The 19,155-nt window shown below is 37.9% G+C and overlaps 1 protein-coding gene across 8 annotated transcripts in view; it reads left to right on the forward strand.

The window, feature by feature from the left end:
- RMDN2 (regulator of microtubule dynamics 2) overlaps positions 1–19,155 on the forward strand; it is a 68,431-nt gene that overhangs the window by 26,296 nt on the left and 22,980 nt on the right. For all 8 annotated transcript variants that reach the window (XM_061432101.1, XM_061432099.1, XM_061432096.1 and 5 more), the window contains 4 exons: positions 543–645; positions 3,154–3,214; positions 9,535–9,610; positions 11,862–11,939. In XM_061432101.1, coding sequence (XP_061288085.1) covers positions 543–645; positions 3,154–3,214; positions 9,535–9,610; positions 11,862–11,939 — 318 coding nt within the window. The remainder of the gene's footprint in view (positions 1–542; positions 646–3,153; positions 3,215–9,534; positions 9,611–11,861; positions 11,940–19,155) is intronic.

Below are 19,155 nucleotides of genomic sequence, written 5' to 3' on the forward strand. Positions count from 1 at the left end.
AGGATTTTGCAGTATCACAAAGATCAGTAAATCTTCTTTCCCATGAGAAATTTAAGGCTAACTTTTGAGGATTTAGAAACTCTAAACACACGAACTCAAAGTTTTTAAATTTCTAGAGTTGTGCTTTAGGTAATTTAGGTAAAAAAAAAATGTGATTGCTCTTTTGAATATATATACTCTCTAATAACTTACAGATATTATCTGAAATGCCCATTGAGGCATCATATTGATAGTAGATAAGTTAGAAAGGAAAGCAAGGAGAGGATGCTACTACCCAGAGAGAATTTATAAGTTCTAACACCCGTCAGTTTTCTCTTCATAGGTGTGGAGCTGGTGTCTGCATAATATTCATTGGTTTCTAAGACCCAAATGTAAACTACCTTAGATCACATTTTATAGCCATGAATATTTGAATTTAAAGTGTGATATGCACATGAATACAGTCATTTCTAAGTACCAGTTTAGCTACCTAATTTTTTAAAATGTTGCAGTAGTTTAGTCACATTACTAAGTTTATCTAATGGGCAGTTCTGTGTGTTCAGTTTAGAGATGAAATAGAGTTTATTTGGCGATTTGCTCGTGCTTATGGTGACATGTATGAGCTATCTACAAATACACAAGAAAAGAAGCATTATGCTAATATTGGTAAGTATTTTGTGAATATTAATTATTCTCAGGTAGTAATCATTATTATAGTAAACCATGAATGAATTTTTAGATAAAAGTATATGGTCTCTAACGGAGAAGGCAATGGCACCCCACTCCAGTACTCTTGCCTGGAAAATCCCATGGACGGAGGAGCCTGGTAGGCTGCAGTCCATGGGGTCGCTAGGAGTCGGACACAACTGAGCGACTTCACTTTCACTTTCCACTTTCATGCACTGGAGAAGGCAGTGGCACCCCACTCCAGTGTTCTTGCCTGGAAAATCCCATGGACAGAGGATCCTGGTAGGCTGCAGTCCATGGGGTCGCAAAGAGTCGGACACGACTGAGCAACTTCACTTTCACTTTTCACTTTCATGCATTGAAGAAGGAAATGGCAACCCACTCCAGTGTTCTTGCCGGGAGAATTTCAGAGACGAGGGAGCCTGTCTGGGCTGCCATCTGTGGGGTCGCACAGAGTCGGACACCACTGAAGCCACTTAGCAGCAGCAGCAGCAGCAGCAGCATATGGTCTCTAAAAATATTTGAGCATATTAGAATAGGCAACTGAAAAACTCAAATTCCAGCTTTCAAAATTTATAAAATCATAGGAAGATGATACATTAAGTGGTAATAATTTGAGAAGCAATAATAATAGTAGTCTTTCACCAAAATTAAAATAACCCTTCTTACTTCCTATAACATAGAACTCCAGGTACCACAAAGAAATAACTACTCAGACTTTAATGTTTTTTTCAAAATTTATCTCAGTAAAACAAGATAAGCCTTGAGTTGACAATTGTTTAAGCAGAGTGATGAGTCCATGATTGTTCATTATATCATCCTGTTTTCTAAAGTAACAACAAAAGAATAACAGCCAGAATGCAAATGATTTGACAAGATCAATACAGAGACAGGCAATTGTAATTCAGTGCATAGGTAATAACCGCCTGGCAGAGAACCCAGGAGCCAGGAAATTGGAGACTTGGAGTTGAAGGGCATGGGCACTCAGTATGAAGGAGGAAGAGTTTGCAGACTCTTCCTCCTCATGACAGTATATTTGAACTTGTTATGTGGAGGGAAGATTGGATCCCTAGAGAGTACAAAATTCTTTCCTAACCTGCTAACTGTGGTGTCCCATTTCTGCAGTACATCTGTTGAAGTCCTATGACTGATCACACTTGTCTTGCAAATCAAATATGAATCATATCTAAAAGAACACATTTGTAACTTTCAGGATTAAATGGTGGACACAAATAGACCACAAAATAAATTTTTTAAGGGAAATAGGTTTCTTTTCAGGCTGAAGCTGCATCAGCGAGGGTACAAAACCAGTATGTATACTACCCGGCTCCCTTTTACATTCTCAGAGCGATGGAATCGCCTCTATTTTAGGCTTACGGCAGTGCCCTCAAAGCTATTTTTGTTCACTTGGTAATGTAGGTAAGATGTTGATTTCGTTTTTAATGTTTTTACATTAAAAATATTTATGTTTTCAAGCACTCATTATCAAATTATTAACTCTTCTAATATATGCCCACAATGTAATATCAGTTGTCATTTTAAAAGACTGCTTTTTAATTTTTTCCAATTTATGTAGATTTCTACACTGCGTAGTTCTCTTAATGGAGAGAGCTATAGAATACCACCTTAACAAATAGGAGAATGATTTTAGAATAAAAGATCTTTATTTATAAAGATTATCTAAACTACTTATTTAGAAGAGCATTTTTCAGATCACTGGATCACATCATTGCTCTTCAAGCAAAAGAAAATTAGAGCAGAGAAAAGGAGAGTGTATAAAATAAAAGCAGCTTTTTGAGAAAGAGTTTGAGAATGTGGTTTAGACAAACCTCTATCCAGAAATTAACAGATTATTAAAAGTTATTCTAAAATGAAGTAAAATTATTTAAGGGAATTATTTATGCACTGAGTGTGTTCACTATCATGAATGATTAGATAAGAGCTTCTCTGGGACACCTTCCCTTACCCCTTTAGATAGAGTTGCTCTCTCCATTCTCTGCTATGCTCTTTTTAACCTTGTATTTATCTTTATACATAATTTTTTTGTTTATATACCTGCTGCCTACTGAACAGTGAATTCTTAGAGGTCAAGAATTGTGTTTTATTTGACTTTTTATTCCCAGGGGCTCACACAATATGACATTTAGAAAATATTCAGTAAATGTTGGTTGAGTTAATTATAAAGCAATGTCTATTAATAATGATAGAATGACTTCTTTTGCATTTGGCTAAATCACTTAGTCCAGTGAGCCTACGCTTGAATGTGCATCAGAACCGCTAAAGGCCGGTTAATGCAGACAGCTGTGTCTCAGAGGTTATGATCAAGTAAGTCTTCCATGTGGCCCCAAATTTGCTTTTATAACAAGATTCTAGGTAATGCCTTCTGGTATTGGGACCATACTTTTGGGAACTACTGGCTTAATTCAATAATTTACCTCCTACCAACTCACACGAAGGTACCAAACTGTAAGTACGTTTATCTTTCAGGAAAGACATTAGGTGAAAAAGCTATTATGAGAGCACCCAAGAATGGATATTGTCATCTATGGTAAGTACATAAAATTTATGCGGTAATTGTTCTTGTTCTGTTTATTCTCATGTATTTTTCAGTACGTATATTTTAAATGTTTTTAAGGTAAACTTTCATTGAATATTTCATAACTGAATCTACCAAGTCCAATAACTTTGAATATGACAAATTCTAATTAAATTATATTTGTTTAAGATTTTATTTGGAAACAAATGCTAAAATGGTGCCATGTTTCTAAATGAAATGTAAGGAGAATGCTTCAAAGAATAAAAGCACATCAGCCATTATACCTTGATGACAAGGTATATACATTCCATAAGTGAAAGAAAGGCCATTTCTAATATAAGAAAACTCAAACAAAGAAAATTTAATTAGTTAGATGGTTGTAGGTGGGCATCCTTGGGACAAAAAATTTATTCTTGAGAGTATTGTTTTGTTTTGGATCCTTTATATATTTAGAATTATAAAACACAAGAATAAATATATTGCTTTTAATTAATACTTCATTTTACTCACAGTTGCATTTTTGCAACATTTCTCAGTTCCTTAATTATTTTTTCTCCCCAGCAATATAGGTATGTTAGGTGCTAGTAATAAATTTATCTATGACCCTTCTCTCAGACCTAGGTTTTCAGAAATCCACACCTCTTTGGGATTATTTTATTATTCTGAGATGCTTTAGGCAAAATCTCTCTTAAAATGGCTTCTCTTCTGCAGGTCCACGTTTATTCTCCAGGAAATTCGTATTTCCTCCGATTCAAAATTGCAATCCATTTTCTCAAAGCAGACCTGTTTCTTTATATTGCCACCAGCAGAGGGAGCACCACTCACAAACTCTGATTTGAAAATTCCTGGGCAGGAATCAACATTTTTTATGTCCCCCAAACACTAAAGGACAAACTCTAAGGGACATGCCAAAATAAGAGCAAATCTTTTGAAGCTGCCATCACATGGCTTAAAATGAGATACAAGTCTACCGCATTCCCTCTCCCATGAGAAGGTGGGACAAGACTCCAAGTACCCTAGCAATTCTATTTGCAGAAATCGCCACCCCGCCACCCCCCGCCCCCCGCCACACCCCCCCCCCCCCGCCCCCCGCCATCCAGCTCTCTTCTGCTACAGAGAATTCTTTGCCTTCTCTTAGCTTCCTCTTTCTCTGGTGTCCTCTGCCTTGTCCTATGTGTTGTGTGTGCTTATTCACTCAGTCGTGTCTGACTGTTTGCAACCCCATGGACTGTAGCCCACCAGGCTCCTCTGTCCATGGGGATTCTCCAGGCAAGAACACTAGAGTGGGTTGCCATGCCCTCCTCCAGAACATCTTCCCAACCCAGGGATCGAACCCAGGTCTCCCGCACTGGGGGTAGATTCTTTACTGTCTGAACCACCAGGGAAGCCCTCCTTCTCCCATACATGCATCTGTGTCAGTGAAGAATCACATTAAAAAAGGTACATTTGATGTTAATCCTCAACTTGAGGACACTTATCAGTGTGAACTTCCAAATTTCCATACAAGAACCATCCTGAATCTTCCCTGAAGGCATCATAAACACTTCAAAATTCACTGTGTGAGGACACATTATGCTTAACTCTTCCTTAGTGTATTTCCCAGCCTGTCTTCCACTAATCTGGCAACTTCTTCTTTGTTCATCTATTTTCACTTTTGTTGTGTGTGTGCATGTGTGCAAAGTCGCTTTAGTCATGGCCAACTCTTTGCCACCCTATGGATTGTAGGCCACCAGGCTGCTCTGTCCATGGGATTCTCCAGGCAAGGATACTGCAGTGGGTTGCCATGCCCTCTTCCAGAGGATCTTTCTGAGCCAGGAATCAAACCCATGCCTCCTGCAGCTCCTGCATTGCAGGTGGATTTTTTACCACTGAGCCACTAGGGAAGCCCTTTTGTTGTGTACTCACTGCCTTATTTGGGCTTCCCCAGTGGCTCAGCGGAGAAGGCAATGGCACCCCACTCCAGTACTCTTGCGTGGAAAATCCCATGGACAGAGGAGCCTGGAAGACTGCAGTCCATGGGGTTGCGAAGAGTCGGACATGACTGATCGACTTCACTTTCACTTTTCACTTTCATGCATTGGAGAAGGAAATGGCAACCCACTCCAGTGTTCTTGCCTGGAGAATCCCAGGGACAGGGGAGCCTGGTGGGCTGCCATCTATGGGGTCGCACAGAGTCTGACACAACTGACGTGACTTAGCAGCAGCAGCAGTGGCTCAGTGGTAAAGAATCTGCCTACAAAGCAGGAGCTACAGGACACACAGGTTGGATCCCTGGGTCAGGAAGATCCCCTGGAGGTGACTCACTCCAGTATTCTTGCCTGGAGAATCCCCATAGACAAAGGAGCCTGGCAGGCTACAGCCCATGGGGTCACAAAAAGTTGAACATGACTAAAGCGACTTAGCTTGCATGCAACTGCCTTATTTATAACCGTGATATTTGACCATGAGGGAAATCTTGTCCATATGCACATAGAAACACACAGAGTACTGATCGATTTGTGTTTCACATTGTTTTTTTATTCCGTATAACTTTTTAATTAAAAAACAGTTCAAATCTGGTAAGTTAATAAAATTTAATAAATTCAAAAGTCAATTTTATCTTAATTTTTAGAATTTATTATGATGTACCTACTAGATTTAAGAATTCTCATTCAATTAAATTTAGTAATAGAGGTTTAGGCTGATGGAAAAGAAAAATTAAAACTTTGATTTGAGAAGCAATGGGTGAAATTTAGGTTGACTGATTCCATAGTCAATTGTAATAAAATATCATGAAAATGTCTTATTGTGCTGGAATTTTTCTCAATATGTTAAGACTTTTTCTCATTCATTGAGCATAAATGACAGACCATGGCCTCCAGGCCAAATGCAACTGCCTGCTTTTGTAAATAAAATTTTATTGGAGCACAGCCATCCCTGTGCATTTGTACACAGCACTGATGTTGAATAGTTGTAACAGACTCTGATCCCACAACCTAAAATGTTTACTACCTAACCCTGAAGCGAAAGTTTGTTGACCCACGGTTTACAGGGTGCTATGATGCTTTATAAGCCTTCAATCTGAAATAAAAGAGCAATCATTAGAAATAATTTCACTGATATCAAGGGAATAATTGAAAAATAAATGTTATTTTAAAAACTTATTTTTCATCTTCATATTTTCCAAGTGAAATTGCCTTGTATCTCTAAAGCTACATAAGCCTTCTGTAAAATTCTATTGTTTTTGTTGTACCAGTCTAAAATACTTCTAGAATCAAGAGAGCAAAATTACCAATGGATTCGCAGTTTGTTAGCAATCAGGCCTGACCTTAATTATAAATAATGCCTTACATATTCATTGTGCTCTACTGTTCACAAATTATATCCACATGCATGTTTCACAGAACAACCTGTTTCCGTTTTATGGAAAGTGTAAGCAAGGCAGTCTGTGTGTGTCGTGTTTGTGTGTGGGGGCTGGTATATGTGTGTGCCATGTGGTGTTGTGATTAGTAACCAAGAGTCACACGATAACTGGGGAAAATAAAAGCCAGATCTTATATTTGTATATACTCAGTATTTCATCTTTTACATTACTTTTCCTCTGCTTTTTCACAGTATAAATAGCATTGGCACTAAATCAAAAGTGCTTCTTGGAGTTGATTTAATAGTTGCTTACTAGTTGTTGAGACAGGGCTGCTTGTCAATTATTAAAATATTTGCTATACATGCAAAGAAAATACAGAATTTTTGTTAAAGCAAATATAGTTAGAACAACCTCTAGATGGAGGTCATAGACCATATTGTATATAGTTTCTTACTTGTTCCCATCAGCCTAAGAGTTTACAAAGTAAAATTTTAAATTACATTTTTCAAGACAAACAGTATCAAAAAGAACAACATATATACCACATACATGTAGATATAGGTGAGATTGATTGCCAGAAAAGAAATGATGATTCTTTTGGGAAAAGTGGTCAGGTGAACTTTGAATTTATGGTTTGTAAGAAGATAAATAATACTTTAAAGAAACAGACTTTAAAAAAAGTGAGACTCTGGTGACAGATTATTTTATAAGGGAAAATGCACATATTTCATATTATGGTTTTCATAAGTCATGTTTTTTTCCTTTTTTCCCCTTCACTTAGAGTAACTTGTAAAGAATGTGCTGAAAGAACTCTGTAAAAGCTAGATCAGATGTGCATAAGCTTTTCTGATATTTCAGAAAACAGATGATTTATTCCACCACTATAGATCAATGAGCATAGAATCTTTTCCTTTGACTCCAGCATGAATAGTTGATTTGGTTTTCTGTGAATGATGAAGTTCAAGTAGATCCAACATAGATTTTTCTAAAAATGTGACATCATCTGTTTTTTCTTTGCTAATGAATAGAGTAGGGAAATTAAGCTAATTATCTGGATTTAAGGAAAGCATGAAGACAAGTTCACCTGTAATCTTCTTGGAGACGATGTTAAAATACAGGCAAGATTCTGGGTTACCTGTGCTGTGAGAATGGTTTGAGCCTCAATTATTCAACAGAATATCTGTTGACAATATCATTATCCTATCATTCCAGATCTGAATCTTAGACACTAGTGTGTTCAGTCATTTGTTTCAGTGAGTGAAGATGTGGAAGGTATTCTTATAAAGGTTGCAGCTGGCACAAAATTAGGAGAAACAGGATGGATGATGGATGACAGGAGTAATTAAAAGCTTTTCACATATGGAAAAGAGATACTAAAAAAGATGTGAATTAACAGGGATAAATATGAAAGGAGGGATGGAGAGAAAAATGTCAAAATTCAAGGACATGAGGGAAAAACAGATGGAAATTAGAAGGGAGCATGAGTGTAGTTAACAATAATGTATTAATATTGGTTCATTATAAAATTTTTCAATATCATATATCAATATTGCTACAGTTGTGATGGGCTTCCCAGGTGGCTTAGTGGTAAAGAATGTGCCTGCCAATGCAGGAGATGCAGGTTCAGTCCCTAGGTTGGGAAGATCCCCTGGAGAAGGAAATGGTAACCCAGTCCGGTGTTCTTGCCTGGGAAATCCCATGGACAGAGGAGCTTGATGGACTACAGTCCATGGGGTCACAAAAGAGTCAGGCATGACTGAGTGACTAAATAACAACACTTATGATAAATGGATTATAGCAATTTAAGATACTATTTAAATATAGTAATTTAAATAATATCTCCTAATATAGGTAAGTTCTCAGCTCACCTTTAATAGGTTGCTTTTGTCATAACTCTTGCTTTTACTGTTAGGACATTATTGATTTTCCAGTGAAAATTAAGAGGTCAAAAAAGTTATAATTGAAAAGTGGCCATTTTATTGGTTGTGCATAAGTTTTTGTGAATTGTGTGATCTTCTGTGTCCAGGAATGGTCTGACTATTCCAAATTAAGAAAATTGTTCTCTTCAACTTCTTATTTGAACGTTCATATGCATATTCACAGAAACAATAAGCTAAATAACACCCAAAATTGCATTTTCCACTTCAGTTATGACAATGTAAGTGAAAATTAGGACCTACTTTTGAAATACTGATATTTAGGTAAATGAATATTTTGCCTCAGACAGAAAAACTCTAAATACTTTTGTACAGAAATAGTCTGAATGTAAAAAGTAATATATGCCCAATTTTTAGAGGAAGCAGTTTGCTGAACAAATATTGTATCCAATTTACAGTCAAGTAATTATTGATGTAAATTTTATATTCCTAATGGAAAAAAAGTAAAGAATTCATGAGATGCAATATTGTAGTAGTGTGTTTCCAACGAAGGATTGAAGGGCATGGGGAATTTTTGAAAAAACATAGTCTAAAATTATCTTTGATTTTAGTATTTTTTAAAAATTTTTATTAGTTTTTGTTTTTAGTGATGATATTTATTTTAATTTTCAAATGACATTAAAGGGAACCGTGAACTTTTTATTTTTATGAAAAAGAAATAGGAATCCATTGACACAGTATATTTTTCAGTTTAATACTTTTAATTTGATTAGACTTTCCTGAGAGTCTCTTAGTGACTTTGATGTTGATTGTGATAGCAGCAGCTCATCTTTCTTGAAACTCACTCGTGCCGGGCACTATTCTAAGCAATTACATTTTAGATATTTTACCCTCAGCACTTACACAAGATAAAAGGTGTTAGTATCCCAAGTTATAGATGAGGAAACTGGCTTCATGTTTATGTCAAGTATTTATTATTTTTAGGGTCCTTGCATCTATATGAATACTTTTGTTAAATATTAATGAATAGTTTAGATATATTTTTTAAATGTTAAATTTCATGATATTTCATTAAAAGTTTACACAGTATCCACTGTTTTTATCCTTTTCAGGTATGCAGTTTTGTGTGGCTATGTATCTGAGTTTGAGGGCTTACAAAACAAAATTAACTATGGATATCGCTTCAAGGTATTTCTTGATATTAAAAATGTTTTAATGTAGCTTGTTAATGTTCCATTAAAAAGTATAAATCAAATTATTCAACAAATTTATCTCTAGGAATTCATCTTTTTTACTTAAATGAAATGTCAGTTTTTAAAAGTACTGTGCCCAAAAGAATCAAGCTCTTTGGTTGATTAAAAATTATTATTATTATTATTATAGAACCTGAAAGAAGTCACAAAGTAGATGAGTATTGTTTTTCTAAAGGCAAAGTCTTAGCCTTTTGGTCATGAGCTCACCTACATCATAAACATGGCTGGAATTAATTCATTAACATTTTTTACAAATTGTTAGGAGGGGTAGAATTCAATGTAGGGCTTAAATTTGCCATGATAGATGAGTAAAATGAGTAATGAGCATACTCGTTATTTATAATGTGCCTGTAGTTATAGTCACAGTGGTTACAGGACTGGAAAAGATCAATTTTCATTCCAATCCAAGAAGTGCAATGCCAAAGAATGTTCAAGCTACCATACAATTGCACTCATTTCACATGCTAGCAAAGTTATGTTTAGACTCCTTGAATTTAGGCTTCAGCAGTACGTGAACCGAGAACTCCCAGATGTACAAGCTGGGTTTCAAAGAGGCAGAGGAACCAGAGACCGAATTGCCAACATTTGTTACGTTTTGGAGAAAGCAAGGGAGATCCAGAAAAATATCTACTTCTGCTTCATTGACTGTGCTAAAACCTTTGACTGTGTGGTTCAGCAACTGGAAAGTTTTCAAAGAGATGGGAGTGCCAGACCACCTTACCTGTCTCCTGAGAAACCTGTTTGTGGGTCAAGAAGCAACAGTTAGAACTGGACATGGAACAACTGACTGGTTCAAAATTGGGAAAGGAGTACATCAAGACTGTATATTGTCACCCTGCTTATTTAACTTCTTTGTAAAGTCATCATGTGTAATACTGGACTGGATGAATCACAAGCTGGAATCAAGATTTCTGGGAGAAATATCCACAAGCTCAGATATGATGATACTGCTCTAATGAAAGTGAAGAGAATCTAAAGAGCCTCTTGATAAGGGTGAAAGAGGAGAGTGAAAAAGCTGGCTTGAAACTCACCATTCAAAAAACTAAGATCATGGCATCCGATCTCATTACTTCATGGCAAATAGATGGGGAAAAAATGGAAACAGTGACAGATTTTATTTTCTTGGGCTCTAAATGCAGATGGGCTCTAGATTGGCTCTAAATGGGCTCACTGCAGATGGTGACTGCAGCCATGAAATGAAAAGATGCTTGCTTCTTGGAAGAAAAGCTAAGACAAACCCAGACAGCATATTAAAAAGCAGACACCACACTGCCAGCAAAGGTCTGTATAGGCAAAGCTATGGTTTTTCCAGTAGTCATGTGTGGTTGTGAGAATTGGACCATAAAGAAGGCTGAGTGCTGAAGAACTGATACTTTTGAATTGCGGTGTTGGAAAAGACTCTTGAGAGTCTCTTGAACTGCAAGGAGATCCAGCCGGCCAATCCTAAATGAGATCAAACCTGACTATTCACTGGAAGGGCTGATGCTGGAGCTGAAGCTCCAATACTTTGGCTACCTGATGCGAAGAACTGACTCACTGGAAAAGCCTCTGATGCCTGGCAAGATTGAAGGGAAAAGGAGAAGAGGGCAGCCCAGGATAAGATGGTTAGATAGCGTCACTAACTCAATGGACATGAATTTGAGCAAACTCCAGGAGACGGTGTAGGACAGAGGAGCCTGGCACGCTATAGTCCATGGGTCACAAAGCATAGATATGACTTAGCAACTGAACAGCAACAGTAAATAGTTATAGTCACTCAGTAAATAACCCCTCAGGGTCAATAATTGTAAGGATGGGCAAAGAGTTCTTTGTTTTCCAGCTCCCTATAACCATTTGACAATGTTAAGTGGGTAGATTCCTCTATCACCTAGTTCTGCTCTTCTTTTTCTCCATTATACCCACATCATTTGACAATCAGTAAGTATTAGGTAGGCAAGTCATGGGCAGACAAAAATGCGACTTGGATGTTTTCTCTTTTTAAAGTGACATCCTCTGTAGCCTTATTAAATCATAATCACACTTCTAGTTGTGAGCATTTTGATGATTGGATTATTGATAAGCTTAGTTCTATTAATGATAAAGGAAGAAGCAACATCATAAAGTCCCTTTGAAATTGTTAGGCAGAGTTCCATTCAGCACTGCCTGAAACTTGGGAGATGAAATTTTTTTTTTAAATTTTCTTTCAGGAACATCTAGATAAAGCAATCGAATTTTTACCTGAAGAACCCTTTTTGTATTACCTCAAAGGAAGATACTGTTACGCTGTAAGTTGAATGCTTCTATCTGTAAATCTTATTTGAATATACTATGATTATATGATAGATTTTCAGTGGCTTACTCTTGTTTTATGTAGTGCCTGCTATGGAGAAAATTGTGAAATCAGTACATATTTTATGAGTTTATAAATTGAACATGTTATATAAATATATGTTGCATTACATACAATATGCTCGGTTGCTTTAGTTGTGTCTGACTCTTTGCGACACCATGCCCTGTAGCCCATCAGGCTCCTTTGTCCATGGGATTCTCAAGGCAAGAATACTGGAGTGGGTTGCCATGCCCTCCTCCAGGAGATCTTCCTGACTCAGGAATTGAACCCACATCTCCTGAATCACCTGCATTGCTGGCGATTCTAAACTGCTGAGCCAGTAGGAAGGGCCACATACGCTGTTTGATTTTATCAATGTATACGTCCTTTTTCTTTACTGCCTTTCCCTTTTCCCTAGTAGTCACAGTGCTTCCCTTTATATGTGCTTTCTCAGATGGTGATCAGCCACCTACACCCGTGTACCCTAGATTGATGCACTGCTCTCTGTTTTGTGAGAGGATTTTTTCACATATCCGAATTTACTGAGCATAAATTATGTGCTCACTGGCCAGAAGGTAAATAAAAAACCATCCTTATCTTCAAGGAACTTAATTTAGACGGGGACCTAAGATGTATAGAAATAAATCAAAGCAGCTGGTAAGTCTGAGACCCAGTGTGTTAAATGACACTCATCTACAGAAAGTTAACAGAATGTGAAAGTATATCTTAACAGCTGCATTAAAAATTGCCCCAAAGAGAAATGCTATTTCTGAATGAGAAAATTGGGGTAGGCAGAAGAAGCAGCTTTTTTAAATTGTGGCCTATAGAGGATTAGAGATAAGGCAGGAGGTTTTACTTTTAATCAGCACCTGCTGTGTATGTCACGTGTGCATTTTATACTTTATATTTCTTATCACATTTCATCCTTTTAAGAGTAAGGAGTTTCTATTATGCCAGTTTTAAATATTTAAAAAAAATAGTGTCATGACGGTAAGGGACTCCCCTGACTTAAAAATCGGTGACCCAGACTCATAGGAGCCTGGAGCTAGAATGTACACTATTGGATTAGGCTTAAAAAAAAACAAACCAAAAACCCAAGAAGGAAAATTTAATTCCAAATGGAACCTGATCTTCATGCCACAGACAAATGGCAGAAGCTAATGCTAATCCTCCCTGGAGGACTGTACCTTCACACACAAACCTTAGAACATTCTTACAGAGTTGAGCTCATATCATACTCAAAAATAACAGAGTACATACAAGGAAACAAGCCATCATAAATGGCAGTCAACAGAACAGACAAACAGAAAGAATAGAGGTACATCTGAAAGGACTTCAGATTTTGCAAACATGGAATACAGAGTTTTAAACAGCTATGTATTGTGTTCCTAAAAATAAAATGAATTAGGGGAAAATGGATAAGGAGCATGAGACTACAAAAGTGATCAGGTAGATATGAAAAAGATGGAACAATTTTTGATATATCTATGTATATCAAAAATACTAGAGTGAGTAGCTGTCCCTTTCTCTAGGGGATCTTCCCAACCCAGGGATCAGATCCAGGTCTCTTGCATTGCAGGTGGATTCCTTACCATCTGAGCCACCAGGGAAGCCCAAGAGTACTGGAGTGGGTAGCCTACCCTTTCTCCAGAGGATCTTCCCAACCCAGGAGTCAAACCAGGGTCTCCTGCATTGCAGGAGGATTCTTTACCAGCTGAGCTACCAGGGAAGCCCCATATAATGTGTTCCTAAAAATAAAATGAATCAGGGGAAAATGGACAAAGAACATGAGACTACAAAAATGATCAGGTAGATATGAAAAAAAGAAACAATTCTTATGTATATTTTTGTATATAACATTTTTATATATAATTGTATATACAGTTTTTTATATACATTACCATATGTAAAATAGATAGCTAGTGGGAAATTGCTGTATAGAACAGGCAGCTCAACCCAGTGCTCTGTGAGCCAGACGGGTGGGATGGGGGTGGGGGAGTGGGAGGGAGGTTCAAGAGGGAGTGGATACATGTATACATATGGCTGATTCACATTGTTGAAAGGCAAAAACCAGTACAACATTGTAAAGCAATTATCCTCCAATTAAAAAGATTTTAAAAAGAAGTATATTATTTGTGATTAAAAGAAAATTCAGTGGAAGGATTTAGTAGTAGATTGGAGAAGGAAATGGCAACCCACTCCAGTGTTCTTGCCTGGAGAATCCCAGGGACGGGGGAGCCTGGTAGGCTGCCGTCTATGGGGTCGCATAGAGCCGGACACGACTGAAGCGACTTAGCAGCAGCATAACCCAATAGATCCTGACATCGTCCCCCAGCTCTGCTCTTGCAATGATGCGCCCTCTTCTGGCTGATTCAGGGATGGCGACCCCTGGGGTCTGAGGAGTTGAAACAGTGAAAAAGCAGTGAAAAGGCAACGGATGGAATGGAAGAACATATTTTCAAATCATATTCTTGGTATATATCATATACTTGGGGCTTCCCTGGTGGCTCAGCTGGTAAAGAACTCGCCTGCCAATGCAGAAGACACAAGAGACGCGGGTTCCATCCCTGGGTCTGGAAGATCCTCTGAAGAAGGAAATGGCAACCCACTCCAGTGTTCTTGCCTGGAGAATCCCAGGGATGGGGGAGCCTGGTAGGCTGCCGTCTATGAGGTCGCACAGAGCCAGACACGACTGAAGCGACTTAGCAGCAGCAGGCACTGCTAAAGAGAGAATTAACGACCTTTAGGATAAATCTGAAAACGTTGCCAGGAAGCAGCACAGAGGAACAGACAAAATATGAAGGGAAAATCAAAAGACACGGAAGGGACGTAAGGACACTACATAGTGGTGGATTTCCACCCCCTCTCATGATAATAGAACAAGAGACAAAAAAAGTGCTAGTAAGTATCTGAAACATTGATTGGAGCCTCACATTTAATAATTTTGATCTAATAAACATAGATGAAAACATGTATCTAGCCAAAGAGGACATACATTTTTCAAGCGTATGCAGGATGTTTACAAAATTGACCATACATGAGATCATGAAAGAAGTCAGAATTGATATCATATAGCTTTTCTGATCATAAAGCAATTATATCAGTATTAGAAATTCAGAAGCAAAACATTAATCTTAAAAACCATTAATTTTGAATTAGAAATAATAGGAAATGATAAATAAATAAGGAGATGCCATTTTATTCCCATTTGATAAAACTTTATTAATATGAGATGTTTCAAAAATATGGAGTAACAGAAATTCTTACACTGTTGTGGGGGCACAAATTGATAGAACCATCTTAGAAACAATTGGGTATTATCTCTTGAATTTGATTGCTTGTTTACTATATGACACTGGTACCTACCCTATAGAAACTCTTGCAAATGTGCATTAGAAGGATATATAAGAATGGTTACTGTAGCAGCCTTGTTTCTGAGAGTGAAAAAATGGAAAAAGACCCAAATGTCCACTGAAAAAAAGAGTGCATGAAAAATCACTGATGTACGTTTAAATGATGGACTGTCTTGGAGTTGTTTAAATGACTGAACTTCAATTACTCTAGATGAACTCTTAAAACCTATAATGTTAAGAGAAAACAACAAGTCAAAGAAGGAGATGAACAAGATATCTTTTTTTTCTTGTTCAAAAAAGAAAAAAGAAGCATAGCAATAAAGTAACATTATGTAGGAAAGCCAGGGAATAGTTCTGGGTGGATAGTATTACTTTTGAAGTATGGTCGACTTACAGTTATTATCTTAGTTTCAGGAGTAGAACGTGGTGAATGCAGTTTTTATAGATTGTGCATGTGTGCTCAGTTGGTTCGTGTCAGACTCCTTGTGATGCCATGGACTGTGGCCCACCAGGGTCTTCTGTCCATAGGATTTCCCAGGCAAGAATTCTGGAGTGGGTTATCATGCCCTCCTCCAGGGGATCTTCCTGACCTGGGGATTTAGCCAGAGTCTCTTACATCTCCTGCATTGGTAGACAAGTTCTTTACCACTAGCGCTACCTGGGAAGCTGCTGGTATGGATTATACTACATTTAAAGTTATAAAATATTGACTGTATCCCCTGTGCTATATGGTGTATCCTTACAGCTTACGTATGTTAATAGTTACATAATATCAATAGTTCATACCTCCTTTTTTTTAAACTGAGCTATAGTTGACATACAATATTATGTAAGCTTCAGATGTACAACATAGTATTTCACACTGCTTAAAGGTTACATTCCATTTGAAGTTATTTTAAAATATTTATAGAATAATTTTTAAAAATGGCTACCTTCTTAAAGGAAGTCAGTCCTGAATATTCATTGGAAGGACTGATGCTGAAGGTGAAACTCCAATACTTTGGCCACCTGGTGCGAAGAGCTGACTCATTGGAAAAGACCCTGATGCTGGGAAGATTGAAGGCAGGAGGAGAAGGGGCCGACAGGGGATGAGATGGTTGGATGGCATCACCAACTCAATGGACATGAGTTTGAGTAAACTCCGGGAGTTGGTGATGGACGGGGAGGCCTGGCGTGCTGCAGTCCATGGGGTTGCAAAGAGTCAGACACGACTGAGTGACTGAACTGAACTGAATTGAATGGCTACCTCAGAGGCCTGGCATGCTACATTCCATAGGGTAGCAAAGAGCCGGACACGACTGGGCAACAAAACAACAGCTACCTAGAACCCTTGAAAATGGCATTGAGAAGGAAGGCACTCGATGGGGTTATGGAGAGCATAGTTCTCCTTTTAAGTACTCATTTCTGAATCCCTTTTATCTTTTATATTATATATTTACTATTCATGTTTGTTAAAAGTGAAAAAATTTAAAAAGAAGCAAAAAACAAATGACAATATGAGATTTAATTTTGGTGGTTGTTGCTTTTTAAAAAATTCCCCTGAATTACAAATGCATACACCGGGCCCTCACAGCACACTCCTTCTGGATTGAGGAACCTTGGCCTGTTTACATTTCTGAGCTGCTGTGATCTGGTCAGGTTGGGAGCATGGCAAAGGCAGAGTCCTGTAGCTGCTGTATTCTGTACAAGGAAATGCTGTTCATCATCTCACAATCAAGAATCACGTGAACAAACAGGACCAGCATCATTCCCCACCCCCACCCGCTCTGCCTTTCTTTGGACACAAGCCTGCTTAAGAGTATTTCAGATTGGTTTGGTAACCAGTGCTTTTAGAGCTCATGGTTTGTTAGAATTATGAAAAAGGAAGGCAAGATACTAATACCATAAGGTTATATCTCTCGTGTATATAACATGGATATATATTTATATATATTATATTGTATGCATTTCGGACTCTTTTGTTGACTATGAGGGCTACTCCATTTCTTCTAAGGGATTCTTGCCCACAGTACTAGTATAATGGTCATCTGAATTAAATTCGCCATTCCAGTCCATTTTACTTCCCTGATTCCTAAAATATTGATGTTCACTCTTGCCATCTGCTGCTTGACCACTTCCAATTTACCTTGATTCATGATCAGAATAGAACAGAATGATCTCTATTCATTTCCAAGGCAAACCATTCAATATCACAGTAATCCAAGTCTATGCCCTAACTAGTAATGCTGAAGAAGCTGAAGTTGAATATTTCTTTGAAGACCTATAAGACCTTCTAGAACACCCAAAAAAGATGTCCGTTCATTATAGGGGACAGGAATGCAAAAGTAGGAAGTCAAGAGATACCTGGAGTAACAGGCAAATTTGGCCTTGGAGTACAAAATGGATCAGGGCAAAGGCCAACAGAGTTTTGCCAAGAGAAGGCACTGATCATAGCAAACACCTTCTTCCAATAACACAAGAGAAGACTCTACACATGGATATCACCAGATGGTCAATACCGAAATCAGATTGATTATATTTTTTGCAGCCAAAGATGGAGAAGCTCTATACAGTCAGCAAAAACAAGACTGGGAGCTGACTGTGGCTCAGATCATGAACTCCTTCTTGCCAAAATCAGACTTAAATGGAAGAAAGTAGGGGAAACCACTAGACCATTCAGGCATGATCTGAATCAAATCCCTTATGATTATACAGTGGAAGTGAGAAATAGATTCAAGGGATTAGATCTGATAGACAGAGTACCTGAAGAACTATGGATGGAGGTTTGTGACATTGTACAGAAGGCAGTGATCAAGACCATCCCCAAGAAGAAGAAATGCAAAAAGGCCAAATAGTTGTCTGAGGAGGCCTTACAAATAGCTGAGAAAAGAGAAGTGAAAGGCAAAGGAGAAAAGGAAAGATATACCCATTTGAACGCAAAGTTCCAAAGAATAGCAAGGAGAGATAAGAGAGCCTTCTTCAGTGATCAGTGCAAAGAAATAGAGGAAAACAATAGAAGGAGAAAGACTAGAGATCTCTTCAAGAAAATTAGAGATACTAAGGTAACATTTCATGCAAAGTTGGGCTCAATAAAGGACAGAAATGGTATGGACCTAACAGAAGCAGAAGATATTAAGAAGAGGTGGCAAGAACACACAGAGAAACTGTACAAAAAAGATCTTCATGACCCAGATAATCATGATGGTGTGATCACTCACCTAGAGCCAGACATCCTGGAATGTGAAATCAAGTGGGCCTTAGGAAGCATCATTACGAGCAAAGCTAGTGGAGGTGATGGAATCCCAGCTGAGCTATTTCAAATCCTAAAGGATGATGCTGTGAAAGTGCTGCACTCAATATGCCAGCAAATTTGGAAAACTCAGCAGTGGCCACAGGACTGGAAAAGGTCAGTTTTCATTCCAATCCCAAAGAAAGGCAGTGCCAAAGAATGCTCAAACTACCACACAATCTCACATGCTAGCAAAGTAATGCTCAAAATTCTCCAAGCCAGGCTTCAACAGTATGTGAACTGTGAACTTCCAGATGTTCAAGCTGGATTTAAAAAAGGCAGAGGAACCAGAGATCAAGTTGCCAACATCTGCTGGATCATCAAAAAAGAAAGAGAGTTCCAGAAAAACATCTACTTCTGTTTATTGACTATGCCAAAGCCTTTGACTGTGTGGATCACAACAAACTGTGGAAAATTCTGAAAGAGATGGGAATACCAGACAACCTGACCTGCCTCCTGAGAAATCTGTATGCAGGTCAGGAAGCAACAGTTAGAACTGGACATGGAGCAACAGACTGGTTCCAAATCGGGAAAGGAGTACGTCAAGGCTG

Source organism: Bos javanicus, chromosome 11 (genome assembly GCF_032452875.1).
Source record: "Bos javanicus breed banteng chromosome 11, ARS-OSU_banteng_1.0, whole genome shotgun sequence".
In the NCBI taxonomy this organism is placed as follows: Eukaryota; Metazoa; Chordata; class Mammalia; order Artiodactyla; family Bovidae; genus Bos; species Bos javanicus.